Source organism: Trachurus japonicus, chromosome 11 (genome assembly GCF_045865225.1).
Source record: "Trachurus japonicus isolate A0001 chromosome 11, Traja_1.0".
NCBI classification, from domain to species: domain Eukaryota; kingdom Metazoa; phylum Chordata; class Actinopteri; order Carangiformes; family Carangidae; genus Trachurus; species Trachurus japonicus.
The window spans coordinates 13997658-14015533 of NC_140917.1; the positions used below are offsets into that span (position 1 = coordinate 13997658).

Genomic DNA, 17876 nt, shown 5'->3' on the forward strand with positions numbered 1-17876 from the left:
TTCTGCATCTACGTGGTCATGTTACAGTGAATCCAGCTGAAATCACAACTCACAGTCACTGACCATACAGTAGATGTTCCAAATAGGTTCATATACGTGTCATATACCGCCATATGCAAGCAGCGGCTCGGTGCTCTCGGCTTTTCGTCTCTTGTTATGTGTATGCATAATGACAATAAAGAATTCTTGACTTGATCTTGAACTTACAGTTCGGATCTGGTCTCGTTAGCATGTTGTATGTAGATATATGATCATGGGCCTCAATGCATTATTGGTCAAAAGCAGGAAATGTATTTGAATCACTTGCTGTATAGTTAGTTACATGTAGCTAATATGATATAATCTGCCAGTAACTGTTGGTTTAATGGTTTTGATGGTTTAGGTTAAAGAAGAATTAGCATTACCTCCAGCTGAGATGATACACTGCTGCCATTTTCATCACTGTAGAGAGGTTGACAGGCAATAGTAAATAAGCAGGGGAGGAGCTCAGCAAAGGTCGACTTGCTAATCGTGGCCGCGGTTCAGCAAAAGTTACACAGGCTCGCTTTAAAGAGTAACATTTCTTTTTTAGGTTCGGCCGTGTTTGGCTGAAATGAGATGCATGGACGAAAGTAACAGGAGTAACTGCAGGCATCGAACATGTAGAAATTAACAACGCTGGACTGAAGCAAGTCTCTGGATGGCAGGGTCGCGCCCGTGGAGGATTAAATGTTCAGGTAACCCTCCTGCACGTTTATTTGTCTTTTTTTTTAAATGAAGGCCAGCCACAGCATGGTGAGCGCCATCACCAGCAGCCCCGACAGGAAGAACGACATCCGGGAGGCCGTGACCTTGGCTGGGTTTAGCTCGCACGGGTTAACCAGGCTCCTCTCCTCCTCTTGCACATTGATAGCCACCCTCAGAGTGTGACCGTGAGCTTGTTCCTCCTCCTCCTCATCATCCTCCTCTTCCTCCTCGTCAACATCCTCATCAACCCATTCAACCTCACTGTCCTCCTCCTCCTCATCTTCTTCTTCTAGCAAACAGTCATGTCTGTGCCGCGGCGGCGCCCCCCCCGGCACCGGGGACACACTACATGCTCTTACCTTGTATCCGAACAGAGACTGCCTCCCTCGCTGTGCTCAGCAGCAGCAGCAGACCAAGAGAGACAGATAACAATGAACAGAGAAGTGGAATATGGTCAACTGACAGGAGAAGCAGGACGAAGGGGGAGAGAGAGGGATGAGGAAATGGAGGAAGGTGATTCTGGAGGGAAGGTACAAAGAAGGGAAACTCTGGAGGGTAGGGTATCTCTCTAACAACCCCAACCCCAACTTTAAATAAAGCTGTTTGTGGTATTGCCTGACTGAAGTGTGTACTGTTACAGCTCACACAGTTATTGCAGTTGTTTGCATTGTGGAGCCACATGTAAACATCACGGCGATCGATCGGCTAAGCTCACACACCAGTGATCACGAGGTGAGGATGCTGGACTCCTGCGTGTTTCCTTTGTCCTCATAGTTACGGTATCACTACACGAATTAAAGATAAACTTTTCAGAAGTGACATATGGCTTTTAAGAGCTCCGTAAGTCACACAGGGCTCATGCTTTTGTAATTGTTCATTATAAAGTTGTGCTTCTTTAAGTATATCCACCAAGGCGTGAGGACAAAGTGAGCAGTTGTTAACATCTAAACTATTTAAGAAATTATGTTTTGGCTGAGACTGGACTGGTCAGCTGTAACATAATCAAATGGAAGCTAGAATTAGGGGTTAATGTATATTAAACCATGAGTAGGTAAAAGTCTGGTGGGTCAAAATTGAGAAGACAATACAAGTCTGACCAACCCACTGGTTAATTGAGCTTGTCTGGTCATCTGAACGCTTCGTCTTTGTTGATTTTTCCCAATTCCAAAGTCTTGCTTATTAACGTATCCAATGCAAGGTTGATGGCACCACATTAAAATATGAGTAGCCTTGTAATTAGGTTAATAAACCTATTTTTTTAAAAGAACAAGTGTGTATTGGGCAGCTAAGTAGCCAGCATTGGTTGTTATACAGGATATGAGCAGTGGTTTAGTATTGGGCAGATGAGATAGTTAGCTGGAAACACGTATGCTACATCCACATTGATATGTCTTAGTTTGCTTGCTGGTTTTCCAGCCCCTGAAATAATGATGGTTGCATGCTTTACTTCCTGATTGGTTTCTCATCAGTTACAGTTTCCCTGATATGGTTTGCAAAGCTGCCCGATCTAACTCATGCACCACCCCATCATCAGTCCAAGCAAAGTAATCTCTGATCTTCAGAGTAGATAATCTACTTCCTGTCTGAAACAGTACAGAAATGTGTCCTGTTGTATTAAGTGAAAGTGTGGACAGATTATATCTAATATGTGGAGCTAAAACACCTGGATGCAAACAAATCAATGTGGACGTCACCTTGGGAACAAAATTTGACAGAAGTTGCAAGGTGCTGCACTGTACAGGCAGGTTAAAGCAAAAGATGCAACAAACTGCTGAATGGAGACTGACTGTGTTCGATCACAGCAATCACTCTGTGGGTCGACCAGCTGTACGGGTACAATGATGCAATTAACCATGTGCTTAGAGATGATCCTTCCCCAAAGAGCGATTGTCCAGTCAAAGTGCAGACAAAGCAGCTGCGGTTTGGATTTTGCAACACGATTGAGGTGGGCGGCATGGGACAAGAGGGGAATGTGTAACAATCTGCCCTTAGAGAAGCCAGTTACATCAGGAGGATACACTGATTATTAGTTTACCACCTACGGTATTAATGAAGCATTTCTTCCACAGCAATGAGTTTGCATATCATTAATTAATTAAGTTGATGTTAGAAAGGTGGAGGGAGCCTGTCCTGGTTGCTACTGTACGATATCAGAATTTAAAGTAAGTGAAAAGTCAAAGATATTGATTGTTTATATGTTGGTGAATGGAGTTCCTTCTCCTCCATGACCTCGGCCTAGATTCCCAACTGGTAAATGATATTGACTGGGACATAGTAGTCAGCAGGACATCATACAGTATATGCAGCCATCAAATACACATTTGAGACCCTTGATTTTCATTTGACATTCTGCCATCCAGCCAAGAACAGATCTGAAAAGGCTCTCCTGCAGATGGAGGTTTTTACTCACAAGAGTTAATCAGTGAGCTGGAGCTGATCAAATCTGGCAGCCACAGTTCAGCTGGAAACATCTACGGGTCGCACATGAAAGATGAAACGCCTACTTCGGTCTACTTACATGTCAAATCTAGAGACAATTTTCTACAGGAACTACCACAGATTTTGAAGCCAGCTAATCTACTTCTGTTTTGATTATCTCTGTCCCAATCCAGGGCGCTACGCTCAGAGGACCAAGAAGATGAGATAGTCTGGTCTTGTCTTGCTTTACACCACTAGCCTTACCATTTTTGCAGCTCCTATTGAAATCCTGACAACACTTAATTTATTTTGTACAAAACCTTAAGGTTGTAAAAGGCCCCTTGGTTTTAACAGATATACTGTTAACTGCTGAACGGAGCTGAATAGTGACGCTATTGAATTAATTTGATCGTGATTCGTCTCCACTGTAGTAAGAAACAACGGCTCAGCCAAAAGAGGAGGACGACAGTCGGCTGATTTATCCCTGACAGTCACAGGATATTAAATGTTCATTTAAACGTCTTCAGTACGAGCGTGAGCTGAGTTACTGCGACAGAAAAACAGCCACTGAAAGATCCTGCGGTTTGTAAAAAAGGACGGTAAGGGACTGAGAGACGGTCCGACCATGGCTGCACACTTGACGGAGCAGCAGGGAGGGAAGGAAAGGAAGAGAGGAAGAGGGGAAGGGAGGGAGGAAGGGAAGGGGAGAGTCTAGGATCTGTTTTGGCAGAGCAAAGGTGTCTAAATGCCAACAGGGAAGTGGGAAACATCAGAAAACTAGCTGGTATGGGCAAATCCATAATGTGGTCTGCATTTCTCTAAAATGCACCATCAGTCCGTCAATAATCTCGGCATCTGAGACGACAGGAACTCTGCAGGAGCTCGCCTCGCCACAAAACACTTGAAGGTATTTCTGCACTGTGCTCAGTGGGGCTGATGAGGATGTAGGGTTGTGCACAGGGCCAGGTCTGTGTCTAGCCTGCAGGAATCTAACAGCTCAGGGATGGTGATGCAATGGAGACTATTTCTATTTTTTCATCTCATGTGTCATCATAATTCCAAGCATTCAGCAACAATATGAAATTATCGAGATTCTGCCTCGAGGTTTCAGCAGAAAAAAGAAAAAAAAAAGTGCCATTATGCCTGGATTCTTCTGGAGTATTAAAAAAAAAAGGAAATATCATCATCATTATTGTGCAGGATCCTACGGCTGTGATAGAAACTGTGTCTTCAAGTTGTGAGTGGGGGTCAGCCGAAAGTCAGGGGGAGACACGGGCAGGTTAGAGGACCGAGAGTCTCTCTGGCCTTTAATGTCATTGTCTGAACGCACGAGAAAGGATGGTCGAGGCTGTGGGGGAGAGGATGGAGCCGATGGGGGTTTCACCGGGGCTCGAACAGGCCCAGACTTTGAAGGGGAAGTGAAAGGAGGAGGAGGAGGAGGAGGAGGAGGAAGAGGAGGAGGACAGATGTGGCAGAGGTACAAGACAGAGACACAGAAAAACAAATAAAGGTTTCCAAGGTAGGGACAGATATGGGGGAAGAGGATTGGAGGGTGAGACAGATTGGGGGAGGGGGAGTCAGTCCTCTGGCGACTTATTATTGTTCTTTAACTTATTTTCTTGTGCTCTTTTTGCTCGTCAGTCTCGCACCGATCACATCAGGCACAAGAGGTTCATGCAAAATATACATCATCGAGATTAAACCCCGGCCATGCGACTGGTTGGCACATCAAGCAGGATTGCAAAAGCTTGCGGTAGCCATTCACAGAGCAAACGCAGTGATGGGGGAGGGGGAGGGAGTGGGGGGGAAAGGGGGCTTAGGTTAAAGGAGGTGGGATCCAGGACAAGTATGCTTCAAACTAAAGTGGTTGACACAAGCCCCCTCCCCTTCTACATATCCAACTCCCTTCATGGGGGCCAGCGTTTTTTTTAAAGGCACCCGAACTTTTCCAAGACCGACTTCACATAGAGACCGGACAGGTGTGTGCACGGTACGTCCCCCATTTGTACACCTCATCAAGTCCCCCTCCCTCTGCGATGGCCAGCTCTACATTTTCAATACTGTGTCTCAACTCAGATACTTCCACATAAACACTATGGAGTACCTCGACGGTGCCTTTCCTACCCTATGCAGTCAAGGTGTGGAGGCTGATGCACACCTAAAAAATCTTGAAAAACAGGTGCGTTGGAGCATAGGTTAGGAGTGAACAAAGGAAAAAAGGGTCTCCCGCACACTGTCAAGTCACTTGCAAAAGAATTTAATAAAACAAACAACGTTTCGGTCCACAGGACCATTTTCAAGCAGAGAAGCTTGAAAAAGGTCCTGTGGACCGAAACGTTGTTTGTTTTATTAAATTCTTTTGCAAGTGACTTGACAGTGTGCGGGAGACCCTTTTTTCCTTTGTTCACTCCTACCCTATGCAGTCGCCATTTTGACTACGACGAGGTGTTGGTATTCTCAAATTTGTGAAAATGGCGACCGTGGAAGGAGGCGGACACATGTAGCACACCATGGGAAAAGTAAAAAATGTTGAGTTTTTAAGTCAAGTGAGCAAAGCAGCTGGAAGACAGGCGATAACCGCGGTCACATGCTGCTGTCATCATTTGCGGTGAGTGCACAACAGCACAGCGAGCGTAACGAGTACTACACATTAGTGTTTGCTGACCGAAGTATCCGGGTTGAGACACAGTGTTGCCGTTTAGAACAACTACAACCTCCTCTGTCCTCAGACGTCCTCAGGGCAACACTTGTGGTTGGTTTGAAGCATACTGAACCCTTTATGCTGCAGCTGAGCACAGTCTGTTGTTGCTTGGTTAACACAGTGGGGCCACGCCGGCCGCAGCCTCCAGAGCCATTCTCTATTGCTGTTCATGAGGACAACACCGGGCAGTGTTGACCTCCTGGAGCCACGGCCAGAAAGCATTAGATCAGAGCACCTTTACCTCAGGCACGCCACCAACTACTCTGTGCGCAGGTACAACTGCAGACATCCTCCCCTGCACACACACATACAGTACACACACACACACACACATATACCATCTCCACGTTGGCAAATATGAAAAAAAAACTGAAGTGTCTAGTCCCTCTGACTGCAGTTATTGTCATGCTAAAGCAGTGAAATGATATGGAGAGAGCCAACAGCGCCACCTGATGGAGGAGTAGTGAACATCTCTAGATGAACCTGTCCAAACATTACATGCAGATTCGTACACATTGATAAAAAATAGCAGGAATATGCACCTGAAGACGATATTGAATTTGTCTGAATACACTAGTATAATACCAACAATGCCTAGATTGAATAGGCTACTTTTAATATTGTATCTTTTCCTAAACATCTTTAGACACACACACATCTGGTTAGATGTCATCATGTCAACATCTGTACAGGTGAAGCCCTTATTCACTGTGGACATTTCTGATCATAGTAGGAAAAGATCCATTGATACTTAATAACATTAACATCTCTGTTGTGTTCAGGTGTCCAGTAAAGCTGATGCAGCTAAATGGAACTCAGCCAACATGCATTTGATTATTAACACCTGCAGGTCAAACTGTCTGCCATGAAAAAAGATATTTCGGGGAATTAGAATAAAACTGTCTTTATTTAATTTGTTGGCCCTCTGAGGGATCTACACAAATTATACAGTGGTTAAAGGGATAGTTTAACATTTTGGCAAATTTGTCTATTCCCATAATCCCTATAGTCATAGCAATAGGTTCATTACCTTTAATTATCAGTGTATGTTCTTTTGAGATCCGCGGGGCAGAGACGTGAGCTGCTCAGTGAACACAATGAACGGTAGGTGAACGGTACAGGTCCCCTGTCCCTCATCAAATACACAATCCACGCTATGAAATAATAATACAACTTTATGAGACGGAGTTGTTTTCGAGGCAAATGCAGCTGGAACTACTCCAGACAAGTAGCAAGTACTGTAGTTGTGAGTATTTGCTTCATTTGTCGTAATGTTACATAATTTTAGATTATTTCATAGTGTGGTGAATGTGCAGAACACAACTTGTCCACAAGAGTGTTTTGGAGTTGTTGGTTTGTGTATTTGATGAGTTTGATGAGGGACAGGGGACCTGTACCGTTCACCTCCATTGTGTTTGCTGAGCAGCTCACGTCTCTGCCCCGCTGATCTCAAAACAGCATGCACCGATAATTAAAGGTAATGAACCTATACTGCTATGACTATAGGGATTATGGTGATAGGAGAATTTGCCAAAATGTTGAACTATCTCTTTAAGTGTTTCATATCCTTCAGATCTAGTTGAAAGTGTTTAAAGAAACAGTCTGACACTTTAGAAAAATCCTAGTTTGACATGTGTGTCCACCACATGCATAGCCTAGCCTAGCCTAGCTTAGCATATCTCAAAAGGGAACCTGCGGGAGCTGCTAGCATATTACATCACATGAAGAAACACACCACTTGACCGAAAGAGTGTATGAGGATGACTAACCACTGTGGACGGATTATATCTAGGACAATAATGAGTGTAGTGTACTCTCTGCTGGACTCACCGCTGGTTGCAGCTGCCCGTTGATGCTCGCTGTGCGGAACGGCGAGTTGGTGGAAAGACGCTTGTCCCACTCGCTGGGCCGAGGCTCCGGGACCGACTCCATGAAGCTCCTCTTCAGCTCACTGATGCTAGTGTGGTGACGCATGATCTCAGTCTGGGTCTTATCCACGTCCTTCAACCAAGAGTGTAAAAGTTAGACCAGGTAGAGAAAGAGGAGGGATAAAGTGACAAGATAAGAGACAAAACAGGATGATTGAATAAGATGTGAAGGAAAGGAGGATTGAAAAGAACATGCCACCATGAAGAAAGTTAATATTTATATGATGAAAGAAGATAAATAGCCAGAAAAGGAAAAAGGAAAAGAAGCTGTTTTTTAATCTGTTGACAAATTATTGTTTTTTTTATGCAGTGTGGCCTTGTGTACTTCATGTACAGTCCCAATGACACACTGAGGTCATGGTGGAAGATGTTTTTCAGACTCCAGACTGTCGTGGGAGGAGTCAGCATCTGCCTGCTGTCATCCCTGATCCATATTTGAGCCACTGAGATTTGGAGTTTACAGCCTTCTCTAAATCTCCCTCATGCGGGTCGTGATATCAGAAATGAAGAAGCTAGCGGAGGCGCTGAGGATTACTCCTGATTATTTCGTGCTAATAAGGCCCACAGATTATGGTTTTCATCAGTGCCTCTGAGACGAGATGTCAAAACTCTGAAAAAACCTGCATGTGGAGATGGAGCTTGCACGTCCGATCTCGGTTCAAATGAGGTGCACAATGAGTCTGCACACTGAATAAGAGGATAGGTTCAGAAAATTAAGAAAGAAAGTGGAAGAAATGAAGTGTCCTCAGGCTGTTTGTGTGAAATCAATTTTTTTCCCCCCTTGTGTTACTGAGAAAAGTTGAATATCTACATCAGGGGTTGGCAGGAGAGTTTGGCCTCAGGTCAACTTTTTTGTTCTTTAATCCATTAGATGGTGGGTCAGAGCGTAATTAAAGGCTAGTTCAAGTAGCTGATTGATAAAAATGCAGCTGGAATTCACATCACGTCACGTATGTGGGTTTGTGCTCTGGGAAAAAAAAAGATTGTGACAATCTTTTGAGGAGTTGGAGAAGCAAACAGCAGAGGGGGGAGACATGTCACATAATTTGCAGACTGAGGTCGTGGCCTTTTTAAGAGCTGTGGAGACTGGATTTAAGTGGGGAAAGTTCATCGCTACGAGTTGCATCAAATTGTTATGCATGTCGCCCCTTCTCTTCTGAAAGTATAACCTTAATGCACAGGATGTCATCAGGGCAGTAATCAGAGCAACACAGTCACACACAGACAGTAAACACAGCACGAGCACCGCGAGGTTCAGGTACATGTGGTGAATGAATCAAATGAAAAGAGAGTGGAGGACCGACCGACGATATGAACAGCAGCAGAGTTAGTGACATAACTTGGACATACATGACTGGGAAAGAACAAAGAAGTCCTTTTTTAAAAAAAAAAACGTTTTAATCTTCTCACTCAATGGAGCCATTTTGACTTCATCAGGTAAAATTAATAACATCGATGATGGCTGCGTTTTATATCCAGGCTTTACTCGTTAGCTGTGTCCCAAAATCAGTGGCCATGTCTTTAGGAGGCTGCTTTTGCATTTATGACTGGACGACAGGACAAAACAACTACTCAGTGGCTGGTTTACAGCTCTTCCTTTGACATAATCCTTGTCCAGATTATTTTGGTTTTGGGTTTCCACTCGCATTTACTCATTTAGGAGCTGGAGTTTAAAGTGGTTTGATTAGTAAAGCTACTTTACAATACAGTCGATATCCTGACATGTGAATTGACAACAAATAAAACAGGAGCAGATACTTAAGAGCACTCTACTGCTCCACCAACTATACATGCAATGGATAGTGAACTCATCATGAGGCCATGAACAGCTGTACAGACGACTGTATCTGTCTGGGGGAAACAACCCCTGATGACGTTGTGAGGAATTTCTTAATATAAAGGCATTTCCCAGGCACTAGCTGGACTGTGACCTTTTGAAATTTGCTTTGCACATCTCTGTGTTAGACTTATGTGTGTGTGTGTGCGTGCACAGCAGATAGCAGTGGAGCAGGTGGAGATCCATTCAAATGAAGCAGCATAAAGCCAGCTGACTGCGTCTCAGACTTTTTTATTTTACCGCATGAAGCAAACGAGCAGTAATGATGAAGTACCGCTTCAAATGTAAATAAACCACTTGAATTAACCGGTTATTAGAGGTGTTTAAATCAACATAAAAAAAACCTTCATGTTAATTGTCTTTAAAGCGGGAACGCTGGTAAATCACTCACTTAATTGTATCCCTGCAGCTGAGAGAAGCAGCAGGACGTGATGTTAAATCTTGGGAGAGGAACCACAGAGCAGTGCTGCTATTATTCAGCTGACCACAGGGTTTTTTTACCTTTAAGGCATGTGTGAATGAACCAGGTGTCCAACACACACAGACACACACAAAACTACACACCAGCCACTCCGTATTCTGTTTTTTGGGAGTGAGCTGTGAAATTATTATTTATGAAGTGGGCTACAGCAGAAGTAAAACGAACGGTCTCAGAGCAATGAGATCAAGCCCGTGTTTTTATGCTGTAGCTCTGAAACTCATTATTTCTAATGGCGTGCACTGAACCACAGCGGTTCGGTACAATAATCCATTTGGTGAGCTCATGCGAGTAAAACTTCTGACACCTGTGCAGCCAGTAGACACGAGGCATCCAGCCAGATGTGGAGAGTAAACAGGAAGTAAGCCTGAAACCGGTTGCCGTGGAGATTGACCTCCTCGTCCAGGCTGATCTCTGTACCTGAGGCTCACCCACAGCCTCTTTTTTGCTTCTTCCTTCTCTCATGGCAACACCTACGTATGTTTGCTCCGCCTCCCATTACAACCTGGGTTTAGAATTACCATTATGCTTCACTGTATTTTTACATTATTAAAAATAGGCTGATACTGTAAACTTATACTGTAGGTACAATAGCCATATCTTTGTCTTTAACTGCAAGTGCCATTGAGGTAATATCTCTCAATCTCACTTGTTTATTAGTTGTATGTTTTTAGCACCAGAGACCAATCAGCAGAATCACTCTACACATTAACCTGAAACAAGGTCTTTCCCAATCATATATATTTCACACAGTGAAACTATAGAAATGACTGAGACGATGTCAGAGTGAAGTGAAGCTACTTGCATGAGAATCAGAGAGGAAAATAGTGCATGCCAAGCCTTTGGGGTTAAGCTGAAAACAAGGCAAGAAATGAAGAGAAAGAAAGAGAGGAGTAAAAAGAAGCAAAGCAAAAAGAGAAAAATCAACAACAAAGTCCATGCAAGAAGAAAAACATGAAGACAAACGGCCAGAACAGACATCTGAAGACTGAAGATACGAACCTCCAGCATTAAATTGCTATGTCTGATATAAATAGTTTCGCCCTCAAGTTTCTTAGCTCTTTTCTGTGGGAGATTAGGAGAAAGGGAAGAGCTGGTTGGAAATAATGCAGGACTGATTCAGACATTTTAATATTTGATTTGCAGCGAGCAGCTTTGACAACGACAAGAAACACAGAAAAATAAAAACACTATGGGGTTGCAGCTCTCAGGATGCCCAGCTCAGCGGGGGACTGAATTCAGAATTCAGTAACACACACACACACACACACACACACACACACACACACACACACACACTCGCTCAAACACACACAGGAAACACACACGCACAACTGTGTGTATGAGAAGCCAGGCAGATACACAGTGGCTGCCGGTTGTGGAGGTTACATGCTGTGCATGCAGAGGCTGCTGCAGTGCAGTGTGCAGGAGGAGGAGCGTCAGTGTGCGTCTGCTGGAGGAGTCGCTTCAGGAATTTGCACATTTGAAAAACACATTAACTTCCAGCTGTTTTCTTTCTCTGTGAAAATTACCAGATGTCAATCAGACTTGATCATGACTGATTGAAAGATTATAGATACATACCGCATGAGTTCACTTAGAAATGTGTGGCCCACTCTTAGTTTGGACCCTGACTCTCTGTCTGGCAACACATACAGTAAATCTACTGCAGGTGTGTGGACAAAGTAAAGTGAAACGTAGGGTTGGTTGATAATCAGCATGTAATATCACAACCATCTATTCTATCATTATATTTTAGGTATAAATAATTTCCTGACCTTTAGTGTTTAGTGTTTTGCACATCAAAGAGGTGGAAACATTCAAATGACGCAGTGCAAAGCCAGTTCTCGGTGGAAACGGCGTCTCATGTCGATTCACTATCCTAAAATCTACGGTCATCAGACTCCTCTCACCTGTTCACTCTGACAGACAATAAAGATCAACATCATCATATTTTGCAAACAAGGCAAACTCCTGGAGGGACTGGCTGTAATGGGCTTTTTCCTGAACAGACATGAACAGATGTGAGTATGAGTATCCTCTCTCAGTACGTTAATTTGTGAACCGGTATAACTCGATGTTTGCTTCTTGAGAAGGAGAAATTTGTTTTTCTTTTTATGTAATGCAACATATTTTTTTGTCAAACAGTTGTAGGGGATCACAAGCGACCAGACAAATCGATAAGATTTCTCCTTGGTCCAGAGAGCAAAGTAAAGTGGTGGCGCGTGAACGAGCCTTCACAGAAAGACAAACAGAAACCACAGGACAGTCCATCCATCAGAGAGCTCAGTGTCTGTGCAGTGATAGAAACAGAAACGCAAATTAAAAGTCTTAAGATGTGTAACTGATGCATGGATGAGGGTTGTGTGCCGGCTCAGGAACATGCTAACCTTCCTCACTCGCCCAACCTCTGCCTTTGTTTTGTCCTGAGGAGAGTGCTGCTCCCCATCAAAGGAAAGATAGAGTTACCAGTATGATAATAATAATAACACGTAGTAATAATAATAATAATAATAATAATGATAAATTAAGAATTTATAGCAATAAACCTGTATAATATATGGATCCAAAAGTCTGAGACTACTTGTGAAGATGCTCCTATTTAGCATTTGTTTTAAATGCAACACAATTGTTTTGATTATTGGTGACTGAATTTTAGTGTTTGCTTGTCTCCTTTAATGAAAGTTTGTATTCTTGCTGCGGGGACGAAACCGTGACGCATGATCTGAGAACAGGTCCAGGAACGTCAGGACTCCTTGGACTTCTCTGGTGTTCAACAAGTTCCTCTGGAGCTCTTCCAGAGGTTTGGGGTCTGGTTTTGGGTCCTGATCCTGCTGCAGTATGAATCCTCCTCCCCACCAAACATGCAAACAGTGTGGACTGTGGCGGGTGGTCAGATCATCCGTACGGGGGGGGGAGTTGATCGGACCATATGAGTTTCGCTTTTACCGCGCGCTGCTGTCATGCATGCGCGCTTCTGTGTGTGTGTGTGTGTGTGTGTGAACGCCAATAACGGACAAAGAGCGCTATGTGGAGATCAATGAACAGAACGATATTGCGTTGGTCGAGCCAAAAGCCGAAAAATCTATTTGTGGCTGACGTAATTCATTTGTGGCAGGCCGTCACGAATAAATGAACGTATGGGAAACACTGTGATTGCCATAATTTTCAAGAGAGGTAATTTCACAATTTTCCAGCATAACATTTGCCTCCATTATACGCCGCTCATGACCAGATGTAAATATCTATATATTTTGGACCCGTCAAAATGTATAAAACAGTTATTTCTATACTATAGCCTACATTGTTTTTCAGTAAAATTAATACTTTTATTCTGCACCCCTCTAGACGTTCTGTGGATGTATTATTTTTGAAAAATGAATTGTTTTGATGAAAAAGTTGTAGCTATAACCTTTAAAGCTCAGACTTTTGGACCCTTCATACAAATGTGTGTCTAATAGTGTCACTATTTATCTGGTGGAGCAGGTCCCAGCGCTGCTTCGGTCTGATCATGCATCAAGCAAACAAACCTGACTCTTTTTCTCTCTTTCCCCGTTGGCGGTGGTCACAGAGGGGGAGTGCCTCCGCTCTCTCCTGGCCACTGTCTGGTAGCACAGACAAAGCTCACACATCAGGATCAGTACCACACAACAGTCCTGTTTCCACATGGAGCGACAACTAACTAACCCTGGAAACCTTTTGGTAAAACTATGCTCAGCGCCGTTAAACACATTTAAACACATTAAACACACAGTGAGGTGTCACTACCTTGATTTCTGGGGTGGACTCCGGCCTGGGGCTGTGGCTCTTGCCGTGCTCGGCATGGCGACTCTCCTTCTTTAACTCTGCCCTCCTGTCTGCCGAGCGGCGCCCTTTAGGTGTGAAGCCGTCGTGGTGGTCGAGGCGAGGCAGGATGTGCAGCAGCGGCGACGGGGATGCCTCGCCGGGAGACACCGGTGACATAACGGGGGCGCTGACCGGACGAGTGGATTTGTTGTCGGGGGTGGAAGCCATTGCTGTGGTGGATAGAGAGTGGAGATCATGATAAAAACTCATGTATTCATATAGTATTATGTAAATCAGATGCTTTGTAGCCTTGGATTTAATACAACAATGGCTGTTGCTGTGAATGCAATCAAATCATCTCAATAGTTCAGATGCTGGAAATCCATTGCCATGTTTGACTGGAATAAGAAAACCCTGCTTCACATAACATCGCTCAGAGGAAACACAGAAGTTTTACAATTTTGTTTTGTCTGCTTTTCTGGGGATTAAAAAAAAAGAAAAAAAAAAGTTCTCTTGTGCTTAAAACTGCAACGACACGCAGCTTTAGTTTTGTTATTGTCGTCCGGAGCGCATCTATGAGATGCACCGCCAGCAACAAAACAGGTAGAAGGCATGATTTTGAACGCAGCATTTTCCTCAAACACTGTGGTTAAGATACTGTGAACTAGAAAATGAATGCGGGTACATGAACAGGGCAGGAAAAGCAGGTTATTAAATATTAACAGCAGGAGTGCTCTACAGTATGCGGTGTGGGTGCATGGTCTGTGTTCTCACCACAACATAAAAAAGTACAGATGTTGAACACACTTAGTTACATAATGCTTGTATTGCAGAGAGAACAAAGGCAAAGTCTGCATATGTATGATATTGCACTGAAAAAGCTCCTGTGATCCTTTCCTATTGATCTGTGATGGGGTGAGGTGTGATGCCACATTTCCTCACACAGACTTAAACAGTGGAGATGAGAGGCAGCCACAACAACACTAATCCTAAGCTTTGAAGGAGCCCAGTGGTGCAGGGGCAACAACTGATTTCTCTTTTCCTGCCGTAAGAAAACAGAGTGGAGGAGAAGACGATGGACTGAGGTAACGATTTCCCAATTCCCTACAATGAGCCACTGGGACTTCATTAAGAAAACCAACGCATGGACAAACATCAACTGGACAATTAACTACTCTATACAAAAAAAGGTAACAAAACCTCTTCTATGTACAGTACTGTGTGTGTGTGCACAGACACTGTGGAGGGAGCTAAACTTCCGTCTGAACAACAACACGTCTCACTGAGCCCGTTGCTGACAGGAGGCTCTGGAGTGTGTCTGAGACCGGGACGCAGAGGGCTGCTGCAGCCACGCCGCTGTGAAGCCGGGGTTGGAAGGAATCAGGAAATCTCATGTTCACAGAGTCCTGTCCACCTGCGATCACGTCAAAGTCAGAAATGTTCCTCAACTTCAAAAACTCTGCCTCAAGTCCATCCATTCAATAGCAACACTGCTCATCTGTGAGGGTGGGGCCTACTGTACTGTATGTATCATAGCTAACAAAGTCTATACTCAGGCTGAAGTGACATTTAAAGCAAATTCAAGTCTCTGCTGAGGCAGAAGAGCATGAGTTCAGCCTCCAGAATAAAAAAACAACAGTCGCCAGATGTTGTCTGTCTGTGGCATAAAAAGACATAAAAACCTGACGACAGCGGCCTCTGCAGCCATCTGCCATGATGTCTGCACCAAGTTTAAATCCTTGAATGATGCTTTGAGTTTAGACTGCAACAGGTCATGTGAGATTTAAAAAAAAAAATCACAGCAGTGTCAGCCTCATCTCTTCTTTCCATTGTTTAAACCTGCATAATTTCTTTCAGTAATAAACTTCTTCACCCTGTGTCAATAACCCTGGGAAATCTGTATGGGTAAATTTGTCATTTTTAATGCAAGAAGTTGTCATTGTGTTTTTATATATAGTGTTTTCTGTTTGTTGTGTGTTTATTGGATTTTGTGTATCATTGCATTTGTGTTGTTTCCCTGTTGTATTAGACAATAAGAAAGTTTTAACACATCGTCTGAATCCAAGTTTCACATTACACTGGTGGTTACACTTACAATACCTCATTCAGTGTATAGTATACTGTATATATGACATGTGAGTGTGGTGTTAAGAAAGGCTTGAAAGATTTGGCACTGATCTAGAAATGAAAACGTTACTGGTTTCACACTCGCTTCACAGAGTCATTGTAGAAATGCCAGACATTCAGCATTAATGTTTACATATTAATCATGACTACAACCACGATCAACTTCTGTGGTTGTTTTGAAGGTGCCACTTTATACAGTATAAAGTTGTTAAATGACCTTATTCATCTGATTTAAGTGTTTTCATACCACAAATATAACCGGTAATATGAGACATGAGGACACTCAGCTCCCGATTGAGCCCAACAAATACACACAGACAGACACACACCTCCATCCAGGCTGCGAGAGTTCCTCTTGCTGGATGAGCGCTGGAACAGAGGAGCCGGTCTGTCGATCAGAGAGCTCGCCTGTCTGGTCTGAGCCTGAGTCCGACCGCTGTAGCGAAACTTGGAGCCCAACGCGAGGAACTTCCTGGGAGTGGTGGCCATCTCGGTGGAGGTGAGCCTGTACACAGAGAACAGCAGTCCTCATCCTCTGATCTGATCTGGGTCACACAGGAAGTTACGTCCAACAGTAGGTGGGTTTACATGGACAGCTTTAAATGGTTTCAAATAGGTTTAGGAGACCAAACCGATTGAAAATACTTCATATAAACACCTCAAACCGTCTCAATTACACCAAACCTGTTCTGTCATAATACCATGAAACAAGTTGATTTCTGGCTGCGTTCATTCTGTGCATGCTCAGGACTTGACATACTCATGCACGCACGCACACGCTTCAGCATGCATGAGCCGTACCTGGCTGCCACTCAAGCGAAAATGTCGAGCAAGAAATCCACCGCCCCCAGATGGACTTCAAGAGAAACCTATTTACTACTGGACAAACTAAAAGATCAAAATATTATTATGCCGGCCACATATTGCATAAGCACTCCTGACTCCAAAAGGCTCTCTCTCCTTCTCCTGCTGCTGGTTTCTAAAAGTCGGCATATTATGTCACGCTGCTGTTTAATAAAGAGAAATATTATAACAGCAAAGACACTCACAGCTGCGCGCACGTTCGAAACATTTGTTTATCAATCAGTTTACTTTGTAACCCATGTATACGCTTAAGCTGAAATCTCCAAACAGATTGATTTAAACCAAACCTATTTGAAACCTTTTAAAACTGTCCATGTAAACCTGGATGACACAACACCCACCTGAAGAAGGTGTGATGCTCCACACACACTTTCCATAGCTTCTTGGCCGCCTTGTAATTGGGGAGTTTGAAGCCAATCGCACTCTCATACTGTTCCACCTGTTGGAAATCGAATGTTTGACGAATGAGTAACTGGTAGAGAGAGTAGATTACTGGTGGATGAATGTGTGCCGATGTGAAAACACTGTGTACCTCAGACGGCCTGATCTTAATGAAGAAGCTGCTGCGTTTATATGAGACCTTCAGGACTTTGGGCCACGGGAAACGATTGATCCTCAGTTTGTCTTTGTAAACCATCAGACCACTGGAGCAAACGCCCAACATGATGTCCACACCGTCCAGATCCTGACAGACAGAGACAGAAACAAAGGAGCTGCAGATTTCAGACAGTGAAGGTTTTTTTGTTTTGTTTTAAACAAACTGCACTGGGTATTTTTTATAGTGAAAGTAGAGACAGACAGGAAAGACAGGGAGTGAGACAGAGGACACAGGCTGGAGCTAAACTAGAGCTGTCAGACTATGGCAAAAATCTTAATCATCATATATACTGTAGTAGTTCTAGTACTTGTAGTTCTGTTACAAGTAGATCTGAGATGCGACCGAGCACCCCAGGATTTTAAAATAGATTCAAAACCTTTGAAGAGAACCTGTTGAAACTGATCTTAAGTGGA

At 43.6% G+C, this 17876-nt stretch overlaps 1 protein-coding gene across 1 annotated transcript in view; it reads right to left on the reverse strand.

The window, feature by feature from the left end:
• The window catches only part of epb41a (erythrocyte membrane protein band 4.1a), a 51565-nt gene that overhangs the window by 17341 nt on the left and 16348 nt on the right, over nucleotides 1–17876 (reverse strand). Inside the window, exons 9-16 of the mRNA XM_085791145.1 lie at nucleotides 17398–17550; nucleotides 17207–17304; nucleotides 16331–16506; nucleotides 13857–14104; nucleotides 13619–13693; nucleotides 12479–12526; nucleotides 11091–11153; nucleotides 7676–7846 (exon numbers count right to left, since the gene is read on the reverse strand). Of these exons, the coding sequence (XP_085647271.1) occupies nucleotides 7676–7846; nucleotides 11091–11153; nucleotides 12479–12526; nucleotides 13619–13693; nucleotides 13857–14104; nucleotides 16331–16506; nucleotides 17207–17304; nucleotides 17398–17550 (1032 nt within the window). The remainder of the gene's footprint in view (nucleotides 1–7675; nucleotides 7847–11090; nucleotides 11154–12478; nucleotides 12527–13618; nucleotides 13694–13856; nucleotides 14105–16330; nucleotides 16507–17206; nucleotides 17305–17397; nucleotides 17551–17876) is intronic.